General features: G+C 35.9%; 1 protein-coding gene and 1 long non-coding RNA gene across 8 annotated transcripts in view; one reads left to right on the plus strand and one right to left on the minus strand.

Annotated features, from left to right (window-relative positions):
• Positions 1–25,931, plus strand: part of DMXL2 (Dmx like 2) — an 80,778-nt gene that overhangs the window by 14,770 nt on the left and 40,077 nt on the right. For 5 of the 7 annotated variants that reach the window (XR_012043693.1, XR_012043692.1, XM_072869193.1 and 2 more), the window contains exons 7-26: positions 831–1,009; positions 1,721–1,904; positions 2,894–3,068; positions 3,856–4,089; positions 5,185–5,462; positions 5,637–6,333; positions 8,121–8,242; positions 9,322–9,411; positions 10,984–11,101; positions 12,644–12,763; positions 13,236–13,463; positions 14,216–15,895; positions 16,195–16,305; positions 17,071–17,240; positions 18,949–19,046; positions 19,206–19,371; positions 20,346–20,610; positions 21,348–22,447; positions 23,563–23,754; positions 25,381–25,457. Coding sequence is in view for 5 of the 7 variants with exons in the window: in XM_072869193.1 (XP_072725294.1) it covers positions 831–1,009; positions 1,721–1,904; positions 2,894–3,068; positions 3,856–4,089; positions 5,185–5,462; positions 5,637–6,333; positions 8,121–8,242; positions 9,322–9,411; positions 10,984–11,101; positions 12,644–12,763; positions 13,236–13,463; positions 14,216–15,895; positions 16,195–16,305; positions 17,071–17,240; positions 18,949–19,046; positions 19,206–19,371; positions 20,346–20,610; positions 21,348–22,447; positions 23,563–23,754; positions 25,381–25,457 (6,284 nt within the window). In the remaining 2 variants the exon portion in view is untranslated. The remainder of the gene's footprint in view (positions 1–830; positions 1,010–1,720; positions 1,905–2,893; positions 3,069–3,855; positions 4,090–5,184; positions 5,463–5,636; positions 6,334–8,120; positions 8,243–9,321; positions 9,412–10,983; positions 11,102–12,643; positions 12,764–13,235; positions 13,464–14,215; positions 15,896–16,194; positions 16,306–17,070; positions 17,241–18,948; positions 19,047–19,205; positions 19,372–20,345; positions 20,611–21,347; positions 22,448–23,562; positions 23,755–25,380; positions 25,458–25,931) is intronic. The other 2 variants (XM_072869192.1, XM_072869195.1) reach the window with 2 other exon arrangements.
• LOC140655145 (uncharacterized) lies at positions 20,084–24,856 on the minus strand. The gene is made up of 3 exons (XR_012043695.1): positions 24,767–24,856; positions 23,400–23,467; positions 20,084–20,122 (listed from the first exon to the last, which is right to left on the minus strand). It is a non-coding gene; the product is annotated as an uncharacterized lncRNA (long non-coding RNA).

Here is a 25,931-nt window from a genome sequence, read left to right on the forward strand (position 1 = left end):
TACACTCTGAGGTTTGTAATTTATTCATTTATTTACTTTATTTTGTATCTCCACTCCAGCAGCAAGTCCTGAAATCCAGGGATGTGGCATCCAGCTGTGTACAATGTACTCTTGTCATACTAGTAATGTTGTCCTTGGCTCACATCAGTATAGTCATACTCCAGTCTCACTTACCAGCATTTGTAGTATTGCTATGTCAGCGTTTCACTTTTGTTTCAATTAATTATATCAGTGGTGCCCAAGCATTCAAACCAGAAAGGTAGCATAGGTTGTGCTGGTGGAGGGGAAGGTTGTAATATGCATCTGCTCGTCTATTGTGTGCCTATGCTCAGTAGGTACAGTGCTTTCCATGAAACTCGCACTTCCCGTGCATGGGAACCAACAGGGACTTACAGCATGAATTGTTTCAGTGGAGAAACTGACGATTAATGAGCTTAATATTGTAGTGGGAGTGGCAGCCTATTTCTGGCTTCCGTCTTTGCAGGGAAATGGACATGGGATTTAAGCATGCATATGCGCTATACAGAAAATGCATAGAGAACCAAGAGGAAAGTAGGGGACCAACTGGACTGAAAGAAAAATTCCTTACGGAAGTGGAGTGTTGCCAGCAGAATATTTCTTCAGTCCTGTAACTCATTCCAGGATGACCATCAATGAAATAAGTGGTCTCAGAAATGGGTTGTCTGAAAAACTGCAAACAGTTCTGGGCCATAGATCAAGTTTTCATGAAAGATACCAGAACAGCAGTTTCCTTATTATTTGGAACTTTCTTTTTGTGACATTTTTAATTATAGCTAGCTAACCCCATGGTTTTTTATTGCTTTACCTAGGATGACTGCCTCTTAAAGGTTTGGTATCCTATGACTGGTTGGAAGTCATCTCTTCTGCCCCAAGAGAATGAAGAAAAGAAAAAATGTTCTGGGGTTGTCCACTTCTCATTTGTTTATTTGGCACATCCTCGAGCAGTGACAGGATTTTCATGGCGTAATATTAGCAAATACATGCCCAGGTTCGAAAGTTTTATTTTTTTAAAAAACAAGCCTTTGACCAAGTATTTTTTAACACTCTGCTTAAAGTTTGGCCATCAAGAACATGATTAGATTTCTCTGCTTGTACTTTCAAGAAATAAAACATATCAACATCTTTCCATAAGCTTCCCTATTACCTAGTGCAATAGTGATAGTCAAGTTAACAGGTGAGATTCATTCTAAAATATGGTCTAAACTTCAGTGCCTTCTCAAGTTATCCCAGGAAGCATGGATGTAAGACTTTGTCTTCACCAAATAGTGCTATGACATAAGAAATAAAATATTTGTTTAAATGATTAGCATTTAGTAAGCTATTTTCTGCGCCTTGTTGTATTATACTGGTGTTTAAGTAGTTGTTGAATTTTACTTTTCATTATTTAGTAAAATTTATGCATTCTTCACATAGTCCAGCAAGTCAGATAGTTTAGGCAGTTTCATAAGTGCAGTTTTTTAATAACTGTTGCATTTATCAAATAATAACCATTTAATGTTCACATGCACTTTTGCCAATAATCTATGGGTTTATCAGCATGCCAAAAATCAGTACTGATATAAAACCTTTAGTTAGGGGAGAGGCAGAAATTTGGATGAAACAATAACTACTAAATACTTGTATACTCCCCTAATTTCTGCTGTGTCCATATAGCTAATTTAATTACATTGGGTAGTAACCTTGATATGTCTATCCCTAGGGGTTTGGTCTGTAATGTGTTACTCACATCATGTCTTGATGGCATCTGTCGGTTGTGGGCAGAAACGTTGTTACCAGAAGATACTCTTCTCGGTGAGCAGATCTGTGAAACTAGCACTTCCAGCATTAGCAGCACCATATCTCAATCTGGAAAGCAAAAGGACAAAATACAACATGCACTAGAGGTACAAGAAAATACTTATTTTGTCAGTTTTTTATTTCAAGATTCTTACATATTTAAAGGATGTAGAACTCTAAGAATGTGTATTATCTAGTTCTTATAAGCATAACAGAATACTCTGAATTATTTCATATCAGTTTTTGAAGTCTATTACTAAACACTGAAGAAGTCAGAGACTTTGCAACTCTGCACCCAAGCTCCATGTTCTTAAATCTCAGTCTACTTTTTCTATAGCTAACGAATAGTGATGGAAAGAGACAATGTTTAATATGGAATAGTAAGTGATGGTTTCATTCTGATTGGGTATGAAAGTCTGTAATTATAAAAACAGTGGAAGCAGTAAATGAACTCATTTAATTTTTAGTTATCTGATTTGATAACTGCATTTCCAAAAGGTGGTATTATGGGGCTCTAAATTTCAGTGGCAGTCATATCAAGTCTATTAAGTTTACAGTAAGAGAAAACCTATCAATATAAAAACAAGAAAACAAAACAAAAAAACCCAACCACCCCAGCACTCATTTGTAGACTATTACAATCAGACCAAGTTTTTACTTTTTGCATACCATGACAATCAACAAATAGGGAGAATGGAACCAAGTAGGCTTCGGGCTGTTGAATCAGTTGTGCTCTCAGCAATTTTCAGTTACACAAAAATAATTCATTATAAAATTATATTGCAAAGGTTACTGCTTTTAGATTGTTGCAACCTTGTTTATGAATGTTACACAAAATAGTGTGTATTTTTGTGTTGTTGTTGGAATAGATATTAAAGGAACTTTCAGAAGACCATTAGAAGAGCTTTGCCTTTGGCCAGAACTGATGTACATAAGTGTTACTAATCTCTGTTGAAATCTATTTAAAATAATCCTTTTGAAATTAGTCTTTACTTCTTGAGTAGAAGAAAGTTTAAAAGCTTTAGGCTTTATATGTGTGAATTTTTACCTTACAGTTTTTTAGTGTTTCTTAATTTATTTTTTATAACTATACCAGACAATTCACCATTTGAAAAATATGAGAAAAGGACAAAGGAGATCTTCAGTTCTTGTTACCCACACAGATGTATTGCCAGATCAACAGGGTACTCATGAAGTTCAGCGTCATATTTCACATCACGCAAATGCACTTGGTCACTTCCATATAGCAGCAAGCATCAACCCTAATACAGGTGAAATACAACCATTTATTAAACTGTAATAGTATATTTGCACAAAATGAAAAAAATAAAGGGGGCTGAGATGCACATTCTTTGCTTTGCCTAATTGAATACAGGGAATTTGTAGGAAGACTGTTACTTCACAAGTCTGTTATTACTTGGCATAGAGTTTTGTAGGACAAATGAGGCTGAATTTATTCTGAATACCTTTAGCACTTTTAAAAGGCAATTAAATTCATCTTTGCACATCAGAAAGCAAAAGAAACCTAAATTTCAAGTCTGCCTGGTGTTTTATTTTTGGGTTTGGGGAGGCAATGGTTTATGATGAATAGAGTATTTGCATCCTACAGAATATATAGTGAATGAAAAAAAGCTGTACCAGATTTTTTGGCAGGAAACCATCTGCTTTTTATAGAATAATGCAGAATATTTTAAACAAGGAAAAGATTAAAGAGCAATCATGTGCCTTACCTAAAATCCGTACGTGAAATGACAATGCTGCTACATATGAAACTGAGCAATTAGACCTATTAAGTATCATTTACCATTCACATAAGAATCAATTTTCATGTAAATTTATTGACGTTATAACATCTTTTTTTTAATTACAATTGCATGTAGAAACTTGATCTGCATCTTACCTTTTCTAATCTTACAGGCACAAATTATGTTCTACCTAAAATAAGTTAAATGTCTTAATTAAGAAATCTGTGTATATGTGTGTGTGCATATATATGTATATATAAAAGATGAGCAGTTTAATATATAGCTTTTTTTATTTGTTTAAAAATGTCCACAGATATTCCATCAGTCTTGGCTGGAACAGCTTTTAATATAGATGAAGGAAATGGAGGCTTCGTTGTTCACTGGTTGAATAATAAAGAATTTAATTTTACATCCTCTATTGAAGTATTTATGCAGCATCTAAGAAAAATTTCTGAACAACAACTAGAACAAGATTTTGATGTTGAGGTTGAAGAGGAAGAAGAAATGGAAGAAAAAGAGAGAGGTTTACATATGAAATTAGACCATGGTTAGTAATACTGAGATATGTAGCACAAGAATTATTTTGAAGCACATTAATGCAATAATTAATGCAATTATTTAGCACAAGAATTATAAGTGCTAACGTTTTGTCACTAATCTAAATAGACTTTACAGCTGACATTTTGGCTGCTGTAATTGTAGGCATGAAAAATTCAATGATGTACTCTGTTGGAATGCAATAGTGATACACAGTGAAAACGAAAGGTAGCTTTTGTCTTTTTATTTCCATTTTGAATACATTCCACTGAGCTATAAAATTATGGCTAAGACCTGCTCTCTATTTACCTTACAATCTGATTGTCAGTAATGACATACCAATTTATGGCAGCTTTAAGAAGGGTTGGACATAGCTCCATTTTAATGCAACTGCACTGTTGCAAGTACTGGTAAGATTTACATCTTAAACCTTAGATCACCCGATGATCCCAACTATAGCTGTTCACAAAGGAATGGAAAAACGTATTTTGAAATTAATGATGGAAAACATATCCTACCAGAAATACTTTACATTGCCATGGGAGGGTCACTTGGCCAGTAAGAATGTAAAGATCTGTCTACAGAAACCGGTAAAACCAATTAGTAACAGTAAACTGATGATACATTTTGACATTAATAATGCTTAGGTTCTTAAAATCTAGGTTACCAATGCAGTAGTTAAGTGTGTGATTCTTACTGAACATGCAATACATACTACTTCATCAATGATCACCATATATTTAATGATTACCTTCTAAATACAAAAAAACCGCCACATTAATTTGTAACCAGCATTCATATAAAATGTGTGGGTTTATATAGTTGACCAGAATAATCTTAGGCAGGGCATTACTCTTAAGTATCTGGATTTTTATGGTTATATTTATTATTACTTGTATTGCATAGTTAGAAGCAATAGTCAAAGGCCAGAGCCTCATATTTTTGTACAGACAGACCAAAGAAAGATGTTTCTACCCTTAATGTGCATGAATGTTCTTATCATATAGTACTATTAGCAGATTAAAAAATATTGTGTTGTTTTGAATAGAAACTGATAGGGAAATATTTGCAATGGATAAAATGGCACATGTCTTTTCTGTTGCAGACTTGTCTATAGACAGAGAATCAGAGACAGGGACTGGTACAGGCTCTTCAGAACATGAAGATGGAGAAAGAGAGGGAAGCCCCAAAACGTGTCTACTAGCAGGCCCACACATGCCTCTTCCAACAGTTTTGTTAGATCGGAAAATTGAGTTGCTCCTAACTGAATGGAACAGAAATCCAGATATGCTTTTTACTATCCATCCTATTGATGGTACCTTTTTGGTGTGGCATGTGAAATATTTAGATGAATATACACCAGGCATCTTTCGACAAGTTCAGGTATTGTATATTTGAAATAGTTTTATGATTTATGATCTTAATCAACAATGATTGTGTCCTTTCTTTTATATCTGAACATCAGTATGAATTTAAGTACTTCCTGTGAAACAGCTAACACTTACTCAGACTTAAGCTGGGTTGTTATATTCTAATATTCTTTTTTCTTTTTTTTAGGTTTCATTTTCTTCTAGGATTCCTGTTGCATTTCCATCAGGAGATGCTAGTTCCCTTAGCAAAAATATTATGATGTATGCGTGCCCTGTCTTTGTAAAAGATAATAGTAATGCTGTACATCAGAAGACAATGGACTTTCCAGATAAGACTCTAGCAAATAAAGGACCAAGCTTTGCCCAGGACAGTGCAAATGTGAATATAATTTCTCCCGTAGTCATGATGATTTCCAAACATATAGATGGCTCTCTAAATCAGTGGGCAGTTACTTTTGCTGATAAATCAGCTTTCACTACTGTGCTAACTGTATCACATAAATTTAGGTACTGTGGTCACCGTTTTCATCTCAATGATCTAGCTTGCCATTCTGTTTTACCGTTACTGCTAACATCATCTCATCATAATGCTCTATTAACTCCTGAATCAGACAGTTCCTGGGACTCTGACAGGATAAACAGAATAATGGATCCTATTAAACATGTGAAAGGTACTTCTAGGCAGCAACTTAAAAATGCAGCAACCCGTACATTCCATGACCCAAATGCAATCTATAGTGAGCTGATTCTGTGGCGTGTAGACCCTATAGGACCTTTATCATACACTGGAGGAGTATCTGAATTGGCTCGAATTAACTCTCTTCATACCTCCGCTTTCTCTAACGTAGCCTGGCTTCCAACACTTATTCCCAGCTATTGCCTTGGTGAGTATACATTGCATGTTTCCATTTAGAGTTAACACTGTGAGTCATATAATTAATTTGTTAAAATAAATTATTATTGTATTTAGAGTATATTTATATTGACTTTTCACCAATTTCCTTGTATTATGCAAATTAAGCATTTTTATTTCATTTGAGGCTAAGCTACTTCAAAACATTTCACCTGGTCTGAGTGTATCTGTAGTTACTGTGGATCAGCTGACATTCAGTAACTTCTTTGTGTGAGTAAGCAATCATCACTCTCACAAAGAACAAGATGATCCCTTTCCTCAGTGCTTTAGGCAGCTTCGCTGAGTGCTCTCTGCATTGACATGGTATTAATAATGCAGATGTTCTGATGACTTAGGCATCTAGGTTGTTGGCCATGTACAGCTGCAGGAGGCAGTGGGTTGAACAGAACTAGTATTTGGACCACTTGAACATCTGAATTATTGAGAAAGGTTTTAAGCCAAAATTTACAGTATCAAAATCTTTTAACATGCTGGCTAAGAACTCTGCTTAGAAGACCCTGAAACAATACCGAAATTCTTCAGGCCGTCAGTGGTTTATAAAAGCCCAGGTAGAACACAGATTCCTTTTAAAGAAATAGACTACATTAACTTTACAGAACTGCAAACAATACTTTTTCAGAGGTCAGGCAGTACAACATCTGATGTGTAATGCCCTAGAACAATTCTTCAATTTTTGTATTTAATTTTAGGGCTTTCTATTGCAGTTAGGAAAATTGTCTCTACAAATGTTACTCTATTCAGTCACTCAAATACTTATTTTCGAATTATCATAAAGATGCTGTTCTAGTAGTCATCTTTGTATACAGTACTGAAAATGTCATTTGTGCTGTGGATGTAACATTAAATTTTATACTAATAATGCCAGGTTATTTTATTATGCTAAGGCCAGTCTGACCTTTGCAATGATTAAATGAGTGTCAAAGATGTTGTACAACCTCAAAAATCCTAAACATGCTTAATAGATGCATAACATATATTTGATTTAAAATAAATCCATTTTCTCTGCTCACGTAGTAACATTCTGTGCTATCTGAATCCCACAAAGTCTTCTAAACACAAATAACTAGCTGCTTCCCTCTTATAATGTAAGACAAAAACATATATCAGAATAGAAAACCTTGTGTCAAGCCTGTTCTATATACTGTGGAGCAGCAAAAAAGACACTTTGTTACAGTTTTTCATATATTACTCACTATTGCAGATATATTTCTCCCTCCACTTCTATATCTGCACTTTTAACTGGAGGGTAGAAGGGAATATTCATAGAGGTTAATTTTATCCAAAGAGCCTAGAGACCTATAGCTAATACAGCTTTTCTGAACAGTTTAGCTTAGAGTCCTACTCTAAATAATCTCTGACAATTTAGGGAAGCTAGAGTTAGCCCTTCCGAGCACCTCCTTAGAAGTGACAGTGAAGAGAACATAACCATTTTAAGGAATGGCAGTGTTCCCTTAGGTGTACTACGTGCTGGTTTTTGCATGTGTGAACAACGTTTGTAAACATATATGAATTCTGCTTAGATTGTTCAACTTTTATGAGAAGTTTCAGTTACATAAACAAGCAGAAAGGGAGTTATTTCAAAGTTCAAATAATGGTGTTTTAATGCACACATTTGCTTAGGTTTTTTGCTTCAGTACTTTATGGAAATTATGTTAGAAACATATTCAGATATTGTGAAGTGGATTGTAATAGCCTACCTGATGCTATTTGACTGCCATTTTTTTTCTTTAACTATGAAATTTTTGTGTTTTCTATCAGGTACGTACTGCAACTCTGCTAGTGCTTGCTTTGTTGCATCTGATGGCAAAAACCTGAGACTCTATCAAGCTGTTGTAGATGCACGAAAACTTCTAGATGAATTATCTGACCCTGAATCATCTGTAAGTTTTATGTAGCAATGGTTTGAAACTATTAAAATAAAACTAATTAAGGTAACTTCCCCCCCCCCAGTGGTTTGCCTTCACTTAGTTCTGTATAATTTTTGTGCCATTCTGTGTATAGATCTTATGCATTATACCTTGCATAATTACATGTTTTGCAGCTGTCTGTAAACATTAGCAGACAGAAATGCAGCTATTACTACTAAAAGTGTCTGGACTGAAACAAAATTTCCCTGACAAGTTTCTCCAACCTGTAGCAGGTGGGGAAAGGAAAAATAGGATTTCTTTCTTTGTCTTCTCAAAAGAGGGGAGTCAAGAGCAAGCAGGAAGGTGAAGACAGAAGATCAAGACTTAGGTGTATCCACCTAAGTTACATCTATATATTAGGAAGGGCAGAGATAGTGGGATAGGAGGGAATCAGGGCAAGTTATTGCTAAGGGTAATATTAGCTTTTATTTTTTCTGTAATAAGCAATTTTTCCATCCTTTTTTATCTTTCATTTCTGTGACTTTAAGCAAAGTAAAGCCTGACCTTGCACTGTTACTGTATAAAGAAGCACATCTTTCCTTTTTTTCCATTATTCTGTTATTTTATAAGCTATCCTGCAAGATAGAGCCTGTCAGTATTCAGATCAGTCTAAGGAATCTGTTCTAGAAGCACTGATTGTGAGCATTCCAGCAAAAATCAATACAGCATTCAGTTTATATATAAGCTGTACTGATTTATTTGTTTATGCGTTATGACAAAACCTGAAGCTTTAAACAGAAGTGAAGCAGTATATTTGAGTTTCTCATGGCACAGATACTAAGTTATGTTATGAAAGGATAAATCTTTAAATAAACAATATTTTAGTTTCCATAAAAACTGGTGTGCTATCCCCATGAATAGCTGCAGACTCATAACAGTGCAAATGTCTTGATAAACACATTATTCATAAATGCCAAAATTACAACAGGAAGAAGTCTGTTATGGTTTATGCCAACAAGGAAAGTTAAAGCATCAGTTTATTGTAAATTACTGCAATTTCCTTCTGTCTGAAGGAAAAATATACAATATCTTCTCATTTTGCTCTGTTTCAGAAACTTATTGGGGAAGTGTTTAACATTGTGAGCCAACAATCTACTGCTCGACCAGGATGCATTATTGAACTCGATGCAATAACTAACAAAGTAAATAAATGGTTAACTCTTTACGGGTATCACATAAAGGTGTTTAATAGCTTTGTTAATTAACCTAATCTGTTGAAAAGAGGTAAAAGAGATAAAAGAGATTACATTTCTCTATGGTGGTAATGACTGCCTTGAATTTTTGTGAATGTTGAGATACCTTGAACATTTTAGTCAGACAACTTTCTTTTAGCTGCTAGAAGCTCAAAGCCTGTTATTAGAGTGTACCTATTTTCTAAGCATAAATCTGGATTAAAACAAAACTTAAGACTGGTTTACGAACCATCATAATTTAAAGGAAAAAAAATAACATTCACCCCCAAACCCAAACAAACAAAAAGATGAACCAACGTTAAAAAAACCCAAACCTAAAAACTAGACCTAACTATTCCAAAATGTAGGAATTATAGCCATGTATGACTTCAATTTTTTTGTCTGTCTTGTAAGACAAATTTTTATCTGTTAACTAATACAGCTATACATGTCAAATAATGAGGAGGTAGTATTATTACACCTTGTTCTTACTTAGTTATTTTGATCATACATGTTCTAGTGCTGTTTTCTGTTAGGAAGCAGCCTATGAAAACAGTGTGTTTTACCATTTCTTAGTTAGACATCTGGATGTCTTGTAAGACAAATTTTTATCTGTTAACTAATACAGCTATACATGTCAAATAATGAGGAGGTAGTATTATTACACCTTGTTCTTACTTAGTTATTTTGATCATACATGTTCTAGTGCTGTTTTCTGTTAGGAAGCAGCCTATGAAAACAGTGTGTTTTACCATTTCTTAGTTAGACATCTGGATGTTTTTGACATATATAAAGAAGTATTTCTCTTTGTCAATATATTGACATGTGTTTTAAGTATTAATCACATAGGAGCTTCAATTTTAAGTTCAGATTTACAAAATATTTTTCTAGAATTTTTATAGATGAGTACAGGGAATACTCTCTTTCCATGTTTCTCTGAAAAAAGAGGGTATTTTGCAACATGAAAACTTTGCCTTCACTGTCTTTGGGGGGCATATTTTCTTTGCCTGCAGGAAAGGATTTCACTGCCAGTGGCCTCCTTTGTAGAGAGGTGGAGGTACTGCAAAGAAATCTGTTGCTGTCAGGAAGGACAGCTGTTGAGATATCGGAGAGAAGGAAAATCTGCAATTCATTCCCTTTTTTAGCTTTCCCAAGCAATTCACTGCAGACTTGTCTTTCCACTGAAGAGGAATAAAAGTCTAAGAGTTTTTGCACTGTCATTTATTCAACACTTAAAGAAATAAAAACCTATCAGATACTAATTCATCTGTCAATAACTGCGGCAAAAGTGTTATTACAGAATTTGTCTAGCATGGTAGATCTTAGTGAAATTATTTGAATTGTACAAACAATAGATTCTAGAATATGCTGTTCTCAATATAAGAGGAAAACATTTAGTTTTTCTGATGCATTAAAATAATTTTCAACATTATAAAAGAAAACTATCCTCATTGGTAGCTAGATTGCACAAAAGAAATAATTGCATTAGTACAAAATGTTGCTATACTGTTCTGGAAGCGTAACTATTGCTTAATATTTCAGTGTGGCTCAAACACACAATTGCTTCATGTCTTTCAAGAAGACTTCATTTTGGGATACAAACCACATAAGGAAGATGTGGAAGGGAAGGAAACAGAGATATTTTTCCAGCCATCACAAGGTATAGCATAAAAATAACAAATACGAATGAAGTAGGTACCAAAAATGTTCTTAAAGAATACTGAAATCTAGCCGGCATATGCTAGCTTCCTTTTTAATGAGACTCTGTAGAATTCAGTAAAATGGCTGTTTCATGTTGCTCATATGAGTTGTTTTTTACATGGTAATGGTATTAAACAAAGGCATTCTAACTTGCTTAGAGTGAAACATTTCAACTTATATGACAAAGTCCATTTTTCAAAATGCTGTATGTTATATATAAAAATGTGTACAAAATAGAACAGAAGTGTGTTTTCTGCATCAATATGTAGTTCCAGGTGATAAGGTGAATATATCTGACTTCCAAGTTAATACAATAGAAAGTAACTGGGGAATTTGGTAGTAGACTTAAAACTTTAAAAGAAAAAGGAAGAAAGCACAGAGGTGGAAAAGGGTCTTTACAATCTAGCAAACTAGTTCAAACTTACTGGGAAGGCAAATATATCTAATAAATTAGATTTGCCACTAATATTCAGGTTGTCTGTAAGTCAGTCTGTCTCTTTATTCTCATAATTCTTCTGTAGCCATGAGCAAACAAAATGTCAGTTAAAAAATGAAATTTAACAAGTGCAAGTGCCAGATTTTCCCCCTGGGATGGGGTAATCCTGGTCATACTTACAAATTGGGGGATGAAAGGCTGGAGAGCAGCCCAGCAGAAAGAGATCTGAGGGTTTGGGTTGATGGCAAGTTGAATATGAGTCAACAGTGTGCCCTGGCAGCCAAAAGGGCTAACCATGGCCTGGGGTCATCAAGCACAGCATAGCTAGACGGTCAAGGGAAGTGACTGTCCCACTCTACACTGCACTCGTGTTGGCCCCACCTCGAGTACTGTGTGCAGTTTTGGGCACCTCAGAATAAGAAGGACATCAGACTATTAGGGTGTGTCCAGAGGAGGGCGACCAAGATGGTGAAGGGCCTCGAGGGCAAGACTTACAAAGAGCAGCTGAGGTCACTTGGTTTGTTCAGTATGGAGAAGAGAAGGCTGAGGGGTGACCTCATCACAGTCTACAACTTCCTCAAGGGGGGCAGCTGAGGGGAAGGTGCTGACTCTTCTCTTCTCTCTGGTGACCAGTGATAGGACATGAGGGAATGGAATGAAGCTGCATCAGGGGAAGTTCAGACTGGACATTAGGAAAAGGTTCTTCGCTGGGCGGGTGGTCAGTCACTGGAACATGCTCCCCAAGGAAGTGGTCACAGCACCAAGCCTGTCAGAGTTCAAGGAGCATCTGGACAATGCTCTTAGTCATATGGTTTAGTTTTAGCTGGTCCTGCAAGGAGCAGGGAGTTGGACTCAATGATCCTTATGGGTCCCTTCCAACTTGAGATATTCTATGATTCTATGTTATTAATAGTACTCTTTGAATAATTTATTTTATCATCAAGCAACTTCTTTCAAAGAGGAAACCCATTTTTTAGTATCAATAATTTTTTGAGTCTTCTGTTACTGAAAATTATTTATGTTGAATGAAAACTTCATGATAGTGATAATATGTTTAAATTACAGGATATCGTCCACCACCTTTCTCAGAGAAGTTCTACCTAGTAGTAATTGAAAAAGATAGTAATGGCTGCTCTGTTCTTCAGATGTGGCATCTTCATCTCAAATCTGTGCAAGCCTGTTTAGGTGAGTGACTGTAATTTTCTTAGAGACAGACATTTATTTTAAATAATATGAAAGAAAACTTAAAGCTTCATGGTTTATCTTAAAACAAATTGTGTCACCTTTGTCAAGCAGAAGCCTCAAAGTCAGGAGTCTTTGGAATAATTTATCATGCAATAGAAGCAGTAAGATTCCTTACAAACATTGGTTGCATTCTATACCAATCGCAATATAAACATTTGTCGATAGGGTGAGTAATGTACTTGAGCACTGGATTCTTTATTTTAAATTATCAGCATTTCAGAATGTTATGGGTATCTTAAAACAGTCAGTCATAGCATGCAATAAAACCCACGTAGCCTGCACACATCATATAATTATTTTCTGTGTAACTTAAGCACTGCTAAGAAAAATAAACCTGATTATAGAATATTCATGCTTTGTCCTTACTTAAACAATTTTTTTAACACTATTGGCAATTTTTTTTTTTATATAGCAAAACCAACTGAAGGTACTTCATCAGAGAATAAGCTTAGTGTACCTGAGCAAAAGACTGTCGATTCTTCTCCAGATATATCACCTGGGATAAGTCCCATTCCACGATCTTCATCAATTGCTAATCTTCAGACTGCTAGTAAACTCATTCTGAGCTCCAGACTTGTGTATAGCCAACCTCTGGATCTTCCTGTTGGTGTAGAAGTAATAAGAGCAACTCCTTCAGCAGGTAGATTTAACATTTTTTTTCTATCCAGTTGGTCTACTAATTTACCTCCTAGTTTATAGGATTGTAGATAGATATATAGATCTCCTCAGCCTATCACATTCTGATTTACTGATCCAGGGAACATGGGACTAAAAAGGCTCTCTCAAATCGTGTCCTTGTCATGTTACCCTTTCATAAATGTATGAAGTCCCCACAGGAAAGCTGTTCTGAAAATTTCTGCTCTTATAGTTGGAAAGTTAACTTATAGTCTTAATTTATTAATGAACAATTTATACCTGCTTGTTCATCTGCCAGCATTAATGCATTGGGTATATAGTGTTGTTTTTTACCTGATGCACTTACCCCTTTCTTCTGTTTGTCTGTCTTTCTGTGTCTCTTGTCTCTCTCCCCCTCCCCTCCCCCCCCCCCCCTTAGGTTCATTTTGGTAGGCTACATGAACCTAATCTTAACTTCCTTAATCTCATCTGATTAAGGCTTTGTATTCCTCTCATTAGTCTAACAATCATTCTCTGAGTTAGTTCAGTTCCAGCTTATCGTCTTTGAATAGTGACCAGAACCGCAGATGATGTGTAATGTTCAAGCTGTAAGACTTATCAGTCTTAATACATTTGCCCTTACCCAACTCCAAATCAGAAAAATAATACCAGGTTGTAAAGTTCCCTATCAGTAGTTAGACAGTGTTGTGTCTGCCTTATTCGTATCGGCATTCTACTTCATATTACTAAAAGTAAGTATGTTTGTTCTAACTTCAGGTCACCTGAGTTCTTCATCAATATATCCAGTCTGCCTTGCACCTTATTTGATAGTAACATCATGTTCAGACAACAGAGTGCGGTTCTGGAGATGTACTGTAGAGACAGACCTAAACAGCAAAAATGAAGAAAGGGAAACATATCATTGGAGAAAATGGCCTTTAATGAACGATGAAGGAGAAGACAATAGCAGTACAGTGAGCATAGTAGGAAGGCCAGTTGCTGTTAGCTGTTCTTACACAGGACGTCTTGCAGTAGCATACAAACAACCCATACAGCATAATGGTTTTGTTTCCAAAGAATTTTCCATGCATGTTTGTATACTTGAATGTGAGTCTACAGGAGGATCAGAATGGGTTTTGGAACAGACAATTCATCTGGATGATTTAGTTAAGGTTGGAAGTGTACTGGATTCAAGGGTCAGTGTAGATAGTAATTTATTTGTTTACAGTAAATCAGATGCTTTTTTGAATAAAGACAAATACCTGGTGCCCAGTATCAAGCATTTGGTGCATTTGGACTGGGTATCAAAAGAAGATGGTTCACATATATTGACAGTTGGAGTTGGTGCCAACATCTTCATGTACGGAAGACTCTCGGGAATTGTAACAGATCAAACCAGCAGCAAAGAAGGAGTAGCTGTCATTACTTTACCACTAGGTGGTAGCATAAAACAAGGTATAAAGTCAAAGTGGGTGTTGCTTAGATCGATTGATTTGGTATCGTCTGTAGATGGCACTCCTTCACTGCCTGTTTCTCTGTCCTGGGTGAGAGATGGTATACTGGTAGTGGGAATGGACTGTGAAATGCATGTTTATGCCCAGTGGAAACACGCTGTCAAGTTTGGTGATGGAGAAAGTGATGTTTTTACTACTGAAGACTCAGCAACACAAGATCCACTCAAAACAAGCTTGATAGCGAAGAAGACCAGTGTAATTGATGGGGCAGGTATTGTGGATGATGTTTTTGGCACTCCAACTGTAATTCAAGATGGTGGCCTTTTTGAAGCTGCTCATGTTCTTTCACCTACTCTACCCCAGTATCATCCAACCCAGTTATTAGAACTTATGGATTTGGGTAAAGTTCGCCGAGCCAAAGCCATTCTATCGCATTTAGTTAAATGTATTGCAGGAGAAGTTGCAATAGTTAAAGACACAGAAGCTGGAGAAGGAACTGGTCCTAAACGACATCTTTCTCGCACCATTAGTGTAAGTGGTAGTACTGCAAAGGATACCATCACAGCTGGAAAAGATGGTACTCGAGACTACACAGAGATAGACTCAATTCCCCCACTGCCACTGTATGCGCTGCTTGCTGCAGATCAAGATGCCACTTATGTTTCCGAAGAAACTTCTAAAATACCTCAGGGCTCTGAAGATCATGCTAAGAGAAAAACAGAGGATCAGTACTCAGATCTATTCCAGATTCAGCCTGTTACAACTGATGACTTTATTGATTTCGAGCCTGAAAAGAGGGAGGGTAAATCCAAAGTTATTAATCTGTCACAGTACGGTCCAACTTACTTTGGCCGAGAACATGCTAGTGTCCTTTCAAGCCACCTGATGCACTCAAGTCTGCCAGGCCTCACTCGACTGGAGCAGATGTTCCTTGTAGCTTTGGCAGACACTGTGGCCACGACAAGCACTGAACTAGATGAGAACAGAGATAAGAATTACTCAGGTTAGTAACTGACATATTATTGAATTAACATTCTTGTTCTTCTCAGCAAAGGTAAACTTAGTGCTTGGGTATTTGGGGATAACAAAGCTGAAAGCTAGCATCAGTTATTCAGATTAGATACAGTAAGAGAGAAAAACACTTAAATATAAATCTCTGCTTATATTTCATACATAATAACTAACTTGTAGTTCAGGTTCTCAGCAAGTTTAGAAACATACATTCCTCACACACTGCATATAAGTATATATGCCTCTTGTAGTTACCTGCATGTTCAAAAGTCAGTATTTTATATTTGACAGGAAGAGATACCTTAGATGAATGTGGCTTACGGTATTTGTTGGCTATGCGCTTGCACACCTGCCTTCTGACATCACTCCCACCTCTGTATCGAGTTCAGCTGCTTCACCAAGGTAATTATTAGAGCGAAGTATTGCTTTCATTTGATCCACTTGAGCTGACAGGATCTGGTTATGTTTGATTTATAATATTATTATATTTCTATTATCTGCATATTCATTTTAGATTGTGTCTATTCCATTAAGGCCCTTATCATACAAAGGCTTAGTATATGCTTCCCTACATGCACTGTGAATAGAAAAAAGTATAGCTCTAGAACAGAAGGAAGATTCAGTTTGCGGCATGAATAGGTTCCCTAACCAGGTAACATACAGATTGTATATGTATTTCATTGTTTCTGCTGGAGGAATGAAGATACTGCTTTACATGAGCATGTCTTTATCTTACTTTAAAGGTTATTTTATTATTTTCATCACAGCAGATTTTTCCCTTGCTCGATCTGAGTAAATGCTGTGGTGAAATACAGGAAAGAAAAGAAGTTACCACGTGAACAGCAGACAGAAAGGTTTCTGGCCCAGAATGGGTCTGCCTCTGCGATAATAGAACATTTTTTCTTTAGTCTTTCACCATATAACTCTAGTACATATATGAATGGGGTACTGGAAAATGATGCACTGAGGAGAGGACATCCCTAGTGAGCAAAAGGATATTTCAGCTGTTCCTTTAGCAGCTCTACTTCCTGTTGTGAGGGAAACAGTCCCTTCTCAGATCTACCTAACTCTTGGGTTGGAGATCCCACTTCGCATCTCTGACATATTCTATTTCCTTATTAACAAGTCTTTATCTTCTGAATTTTATTATCTTACGTTATTGTTTAGGCCTATCTACTTGCCATTTTGCATGGGCTTTTCATTCTGAGGCTGAGGAGGAGTTGATCAATATGATTCCTGCTATCCAGAAGGGAGACCCACAGTGGTCTGAATTAAGAGCTATGGGTATTGGTTGGTGGGTCAGGAATATCAACACACTCCGAAGATGCATTGAGAAGGTACTTTTTATTGCTTACAAATTATAGTTACATGCTGTTAGGTATGCCGTAAGATACGCACAGTGACTTGTATATAGCAGATTCCTTTGTACTCCCGCCCAGCCAGGAGACTGCATAACTAGTTTTTTCTATGCCAACTGATGTTGGCAGTCCTGGCTTACAAATTTCATTATTCAATAGTAAGATATAATACAACTGATCTAGGGAAAAGCCATTTCTGAAGCACATAACTTCTCTCCCCATGTTTTACGGTATGTTAAAGATCATATTAAATACTCTATTTTAAGAAGAATCTTGTTTTCAGATATATGAGACAGTATATATCTATAGATTAAACAGGGAATTATGCTTTGAGTTCATTACTGGGTTTTATTTAAGAAAAAATATATCTTAAAATATTAGTCAATAAAAACTATATAAAGCGTCTTTTTGCAAATTTTCTATTTTTTATAATGGAGTACTACAGAACATAAAAGATCTGAACTGCAAATAAAGGCAGGTTTTACTCTTCTGAAGAGTTGCAAAATTACTGTTTTACAGAAATATGCACCTATATAATGTAAAACCAAAATAACACCAAATCTCATTTGCATGCAGGGTTTTCTTGTGGGAGGCCTAATAATGGATAAAATGCAAGATATTTTTGAGATAATATTTAAAACTGTTTTCCGTAGGTACCAATGAGATTTAAATCCTTACTTTAGTAAGAATTTCAGCTTTCTTGTAACTTGAAGTTTGATGGATTTGAATAATTACTAGCTTTTGCTTTGAATTACAAATAATGCAATCTCTGAAATGTCTGTGGAACAGAAGTATTTATTATTTTACTAAACTTCCAAGTCATCTGTTGTAAAAATACATTTTAAAAAGTTACAGGATACTCAGAGAATCCAGGAGTAAAACTTAATTATCCTAGTACTCCAAATCAAATGCAATTACATCTGAGTCCTATACAAAAAACAGTGTTCATTAAAGAAATACTTGTATTAGCTTAAGTATATGTAAATAGTGGATCACTATTTACTTCACTACTGCAAATGCTCGTTTTAAAGTGGGATGCCCTGTACTAGCTCTTGAAGTCCTTTCCAAAATTCCAAAAGTAAGAAAAAAGTCTACCGTAGCTGCAGAGAAAAATTCATCTAGTCCTCCAATACAGGCTGGTGTTTCAGATTCTAAAGCCCTAATGGGTGGTGCTGGAAGTGGTGATATAGACTGGTCAAAGCCAATTTCAACTTCCTTTGCTTTGGAGAATACTGTTGAATCTTCAGCACAATTTGACTGGAGTCAACCAGCAGTAAAATTTGATGATGAGCCCCTTACTCTTGATTGGGGTGAAGACAAAAATGAGTCAGACGAAGAGGACAAGGATGTTGGTATAATTATGAAAAACTCAAGAGGAATTTCACCTAATAGTATGAGTTACTGTAAAACTTTTAAAGAAAAGATTTTTTTATTTGCACATTTGTAACGTCCCATCGTGGTTGAGAGGGGTTAATATCTGCAGTAGTGCTGTTTTTCTGACTCTTAAGAACATTTACAGTGTAATGAGAGCTGTCACATATGAATAAAACATTCTGACAGAAATTACTGTTGCTTTGTAGAAATAATACAGTCACCTAGACCATCCTCCCTGACAGAGAACATATGTTATTTAGCTAAAAGCAGCCTTTATATTTTCAGTAATAATAGTAGGTTTTGTTTATTACAGGTTGCAAAAGCTTCATTCCAGAGGAACAATGATGCCTTAGATGCTGCACTTTTTTACCTTGCTATGAAGAAAAAGGCAGTGGTGTGGGGTCTGTTTAGGTGAGTTCTGCTAACTCTAAGTTTGATTAAATCTCAATTGAACCAGGAATGCAAAGCAGAACTCATTCAAGATTAGAGTTTAATTTAAAGTGGTGATGTTCAAGTGATTGTGTGCTAAGGTTATATAATTAGTTGTATACATTGCATTTCTTTATGCAGGTCCCAGCATGATGAAAAGATGACTGCCTTTTTCAGCCACAACTTCAGTGAAGATAGATGGCGCAAAGCTGCTTTAAAAAACGCTTTTGCTTTGTTGGGAAAACAACGCTTTGAACAATCAGCTGCATTTTTCTTGCTAGCAGGTTCACTGAAAGATGCTATAGAGGTATCTACTTTTGAGAAATTAAGTTTCAGTTTCTAATTTGAACTATGTAACTGTATCCTTACAAGCTGTTCTCTGCTGGTCTTTTCACAAATTGTGGCAGCACAAATGATATGGTATGTCTACACAACTCCCTTGTGCCCTGCAGACATACCATTTACCTCCACACTACTGTGAAAAGCAGCTTGGAAGCTGATCTGAAGGCCAGAATAATTGTTCAGATACGTGAGTCCTCAGTGGAAGCACTCCCGGGAATACCAGTCATGACCCTTCTGGCAAAACTTCCTGTTTGATGAGCATAGTTAAGTTGTAGCATTCTGTTCAGCCTCCAGCTATTCCGCGTGACCTATCGTTACAACATTAAGTAAAAAGAGAAGTCAGAGTTCTTTTCTGAAGCAGCCCTAGGATCCCTTTTTAGTGGAGCTGTGATGTTGCCTGCCACAAGGGAGGTGGGGAGCTGTAAGCGGGATCATAACCTAAGCAGTACCTCTCAGGAGAGAATGGGAATTAGAGAACCTTTAGTTATCCTGCCTATTTATATGCAGTATGTTTGTCTTTACCTGAAAACATAAAGATTTTCCCTTAGAGATGTAATTCTGCAGATGAGACTGTGTGAAGAATGTCTTACCAGTGATGTATTAACATTAAAGTTGGAAGTTATGTTTATTCTACTAGGTAGAATAAACATCTTTATCTTTACTTCTGCCATATTAATCTTTGACATGCTGATGTACTGCTGTGCGTATCATAATTCCTGAAATAGAAGAAAGTACACCTCTTTCCAAACACAGAAGAAAATGTTACTTAGATATATATCACCACATTTTGGACCCAAATAGGAATATATACTTTAAAGAACAGATATCATGAGAAAAAAATTATCTCTTCTGTAAACCTATATTGCTATTCACTTCATTGTTATATTAAAGAACTACCTTTCCCTCATAAAGCAACCTTTTCCCCACTTCTTATCGTAGGTGTGCCTTGAGAAAATGGAAGACATCCAGTTGGCTATGGTTATTGCTCGTTTATATGAATCAGAGTTTGAAACCTCTGTCACATACACCTCCATTCTTTATGAAAAGATTTTGGGTTGCCGTAAGGATGGAGCTGGGTTCAGCTGTACTAAATTGCATTCTGATCCATTTCTGAGAAGCATTGCATACTGGATAATGAAAGATTACACTAGAGCACTGGACACGTTATTGGAACAAACACCTAAAGATGATGATGAAAACCCAGGTAAGGGAAAAACATCAGTCTGATGGGACAAACTTATTCAGACAAAGTAGAGAAGAATAAATACTTTCTCTGTATGTATGCAGTCCCTTCTCCTGAGATGCCATTCTGCTGAAATCATACAATTGGCTTATGTACTGGCTCGCTCAATTTCATTGTCGTCTTAATAATTAAAAAAAAATTTCCAATTTCTTCCAAGGACTTGTCTCCAACCCCCAATATCGAACTTAGTTCTGCTGTCAGATAAGCTCAGGAGGGCCTTCTTTGGTACTTCCCTACAATACCTCTCTACTACTGAATGCTGGCTAGTCTTTTTTCGAATGAAGTTAAATTCTCATTCTTGCTTCTAGGAACTAGCAGTGTTCTAGCAGGATTTCCTATTCTGTCTCTTCTGAGATTAATGTTAAGTGACAGGTGGCTACACCTGTTTCTGTGGCATATTCCCTTCTTTGGGGAAATCTCTACCTGGCTGATCATGTCAGCTTTTTTTAGGCTTAGCTGAGTGGAATATAGAAGTGAGGGAAATGAGATAATTTAGTATCTTTCTACTCATCCAGCTCATACCTTTAATCTTTTTGTGGGGAGTAAGTAATTATTTAATTTTGTTTTGGCAACTAGACCCAAAACTGTCTTTGTTTTTGTCTTTTGACTAATCTCTGTAATTCAGGAAATATTGCAAAACAGAATAATACAATTTTAAAGCCTTTTTCAATAGATGTCATATCTGTTTAATTCCTTAGTTATTGTCAAGTCATGCAATCCTGTGGTATTCAGTTTTTACAATTATCTTCGGACCCACCCTTTGCTCATCCGAAGATACTTCAGCTCACCAGAAGGGACTCTGGCCACCTTAGGCCTAAAAACTGAGAAAAGCTTTGTTGATAAAATTAATCTTATAGAAAGAAAATTATTCTTCACTACTGCAAATGCTCATTTTAAAGTGGGATGCCCTGTACTAGCTCTTGAAGTCCTTTCCAAAATTCCAAAAGTAAGAAAAAAGTCTACCGTAGCTGCAGAGAAAAATTCATCTAGTCCTCCAATACAGGCTGGTGTTTCAGATTCTAAAGCCCTAATGGGTGGTGCTGGAAGTGGTGATATAGACTGGTCAAAGCCAATTTCAACTTCCTTTGCTTTGGAGAATACTGTTGAATCTTCAGCACAATTTGACTGGAGTCAACCAGCAGTAAAATTTGATGATGAGCCCCTTACTCTTGATTGGGGTGAAGACAAAAATGAGTCAGACGAAGAGGACAAGGATGTTGGTATAATTATGAAAAACTCAAAATCTGGTTCTAAGAATGGAGAAGATGATGAGAGAACCTCAGACACCAACATCCCACAAACACCACATGGGGAGATTTCTGATGCAGGAGACACTGAGGTTGATGTTATTGCTGAACAACTGAAGTTCAGAGCCTGTTTGAAGATCCTTATGACTGAATTGAGGACTTTGGCTACAGGTTATGAAGTAGATGGAGGAAAGCTCAGGTTTCAGCTGTACAACTGGCTTGAAAAAGAGATTGCTGCTATGCATGAAATATGCAACCATGACGTGGGGGGCAAAGACTATTGTAAAACATATACCAAAGTAAATGGGGATCTACTTGATCACGACGATATTATGGATAAGCCAGACATTGGTTCTTATGAACGGCACCAGATAGAAAGACGTAGGTTACAAGCAAAACGAGAACATGCTGAAAGACGAAAGTGGTGGCTGCAGAAGAACCAAGCTCTTCTAAGAGTTTTTCTAAGTTATTGTAGTCTTCATGGGGCACAAGGTGGTGGTTTAGCATCTGTAAGAATGGAGCTGAAGTTCTTGCTGCAAGAGTCACAGCAGGTAAAACAAATTAAACTAATTTCTATTCACCAAGTGTGAACAGTTCTGGACTGTCGGTTTTGTCAAATGCTTAAGTTTGTGCCTAGATAGATGCTTCTTATGTTCTGCAAGTCTAATGGTCAAGATCATTTTAATGTTCTTGGAGAAAGAACTTAGAATTTAAGTGTGCTGCTTTACCCCATCCTGATTATTTGGTTCTTAAGAATCTGTTATATGACATGGAGAATTAGGCTACCTACAATTATGGAATATAAATGTTGCTGTTTATATTATAGCTGCAGCATTATATGTGTGTTCCAATGAAATTTTAATTTTCATCACAATATTCTGGATACCTGTATAATAAATTAAATTCACAGTTGCTGAAATATGACAAAATCTCATTCCCTACACCTCTGCAAATCATGCAAGGGACCTACAAGGAATGGGATCTTAGCTGCAAGGCTCAACAAATAATACCAAGTCAGACAGGGTAGTAGTGCTCCCTTTTACTATATTGTAGCACTTTCTACATTTATTTCGTACAAAAATAGGTATTTTCCAGCAAATGTTAATGACTAACCTGAGCTACAGCAGATAATCTGATACTGGGCAAGTCATTTAACTTGCTCTAGTCCTAGATTGTTCACATTTCAAATAGGAGCAGTAGACAACTGTTTTGGCGATACTAGCCTTAGCACATACTTCTAAGTATAAAAAAAAATTTTGTTCATTTCCACTTAAGAAACTCACATTAGCGCAAACTTAACTTTTGTTATTAAACTCAGACCAGTGAGTATTATGTCAACTCATGCTACTGCAAGTGCCTTCTTAGTTAGTGTTTCTTAATAGACAATCCCAACACTTCCTAATGAGCTACATAAAAATGCTCTTCCTGCACTAAATCAAAAAGTGTTCCAGCAAACTTGGCTATCAGCTCTGATCCATGTTATTATAGTAAATAAGAACTTACTTTTGATATCAGTCACAGTGAAATCTTGTCTGTACTGAGTAGACAGGAGTGGAAGAGGATAAATAACACTGGAAAAACATTTAAGATGTAAAATTATCTTTTTTAAAAAAAAACTTTTTTTCTCAAAGCAATAATTTTAACTACAATCTTTTCTTTTAAACAGGAAACTACTGTAAAACAACTTCAGTCTCCACTTCCATTACCCACAACACTACCGTTGCTTTCTGCAAGCATAGCGTCCACAAAAACCGTGATAGCTAATCCTGTGCTGTATTTAAACAACCACATCCATGATATTCTTTACACTATTGTGCAGATGAAATCACCACCACATCCTAATATTGAAGATGTCAAGGTAATGACAAGCTTTCAGGAAATCCTAAATGATTTTTTATAAAATGGGGAGTGAGCATGCGAAAATAAAATGTGGTGTTTGAGTTAACTTTTCAACACTTACCCTTTCACAACACTGGCCTTCTCCCTTAAGTCTGGCAAACTGAAAACACTAGTTAACCACTTGCTTTCCGACATCTTTTTGAATCGGATTAGTTCCCTTTCATCCAAATTCTGGTCATTCTCAGGAAACTATTCCAAATGTGAATGTTCACTAAAACACTGAATTCTTGGCTCTTAAAACAATATGATCATGTAAGTTAACTAGTTATCATCATTCTGGTCAAATTCTGTAGGGAGATTAATGAACGTAGAGATGGGAGACTGTAAGTTACATTATAACCTTCTATTAATATAGATATTATAAACCTTACTCTAGCATGGATTTCCTTAAGTCTACTGATTTTTAAGGAATTGTGGTGAATTACTTTACCTGACTCCGTACTCTGGGATGAATAAATTCTGTTCAGATTCAGTAAATAGAGGGGAAAAAAGCCAAAGAGCCTGAGACTATGACACAGTTAATTAGTAAGAAGTTAAATCATTATTTTGTAGGTTTAGATCAGTATTCATATTCATTAAATTAATTTGAATTTCTATTGACTAAATGAAAGTAGGGGAAAAATTAGGAAACTAAATGGGTTGTCCCACTGCAAGGCAGTTAAGTTTCTAAAACTGTAACCCAAGCTCATTTACATCTCATTTTCTCTATCAGTTGACTCGTATTTGATCTTGCATTATGCTACAGCAAGCATCTTTCTTACTCTAAAAACTCATACTTCACATGCATTCTCTTTTAAAAGAGAATTCAGAAAGAAGAGCTGACACTTCCTAACTGCAAAAAAACTATGTAGATAATTCATAGCTTTAATCTAAGGTCTAGCATTTGATTAAATGGAAAGATGGTAGGAGAAGATGGAAATGAACACAGGGTGTGTTTAAAAAAGTTTACATTTTTAACAGTTTGACAGTACCATTTTCTTCACACTGTGGATTTCATCGGATTTCCAAGAAATCCTTGCATTTCTTCTGTTTAAGAACTGGAGTGTTTCTGTTGCATTGTGAGGCAATAATGGAGTATTACTCTTGTTACTCCTGGAGACTTCTGGAAATTTATAAGCACATAACTGAGGTAAAAAAGAGATTATAGATAAAACAATCATACAATGATTACACAAACTTTTGTATTTTATGCATATTGAGCAACTACTACTACTACATTGAACTGCAATGTTATATAATAAGGCTTCCAGGAATCATTCTATCACATTCATTATCATAACAGGACATACTTAATCACTCCTTCAGCATACTCATTCATTGTGGCAGTTCTATATTAGAATAAAGTTAATTATCTTGACATAATATTAGAAGGTTTTGACTGCAATCAAATGATCTTGAACAGCAGTTGTGATTTTCAAAGTACTGTATTGTAAACTTAAAGTAACATTCAGATACTAGTTCCTGCACTTGATTTAAAACTAGGACATTCTTGTATAACACATTTCAAATGCTGTTTAGAGAGAACTGTAGTTTACTCACCTTTTATATAAAACTTAGTATAGCTTACTGGCTCTTTTTATTCTAGGTGTACACACTTCATTCTTTAGCAGCTTCACTTTCTGCATCCATTTATCAAGCACTATGTGACAGCCACAGCTACAGGTAAAAATATAAGTTTCCTTACAGTCCTACATTTGGAGTATACTTTGTGTATCCAGAATGGAAATTCTTCATGCATGTGTTCATGCATGTAAAAAAGGGATTAAATATCTGTATATGGATATAGATACTTATACAGTTTACACATTGTTAGCTTTGATATGCCAGATCAGTTTTACACAGATAAAACAACACCAATCATTCAGATTTATTCCAATAAACAATAGGAATATCTGATGTCACTCTCACTTGGGATGCTTCTGAAAAATATTTGAATGCTGTTTTCCACAGCACATTCATTGCTGAATACCAGTGCAGGGGAAACATTTTAGCCCAAGTTTTCAGGTTTCAGGCAGTTTATATTCCAAACTGGAACTGGAAGAGAATGCTGTAAAAAATATTTTAAAATATTCTTCAGAACAAATATATTTAACATTTTTGAAAAAGCCTTTTTCATATCTGGAGCTATGCACATAA

The sequence above is a fragment of the Ciconia boyciana genome, chromosome 8 (genome assembly GCF_034638445.1).
Source record: "Ciconia boyciana chromosome 8, ASM3463844v1, whole genome shotgun sequence".
Taxonomy (NCBI): Eukaryota; Metazoa; Chordata; class Aves; order Ciconiiformes; family Ciconiidae; genus Ciconia; species Ciconia boyciana.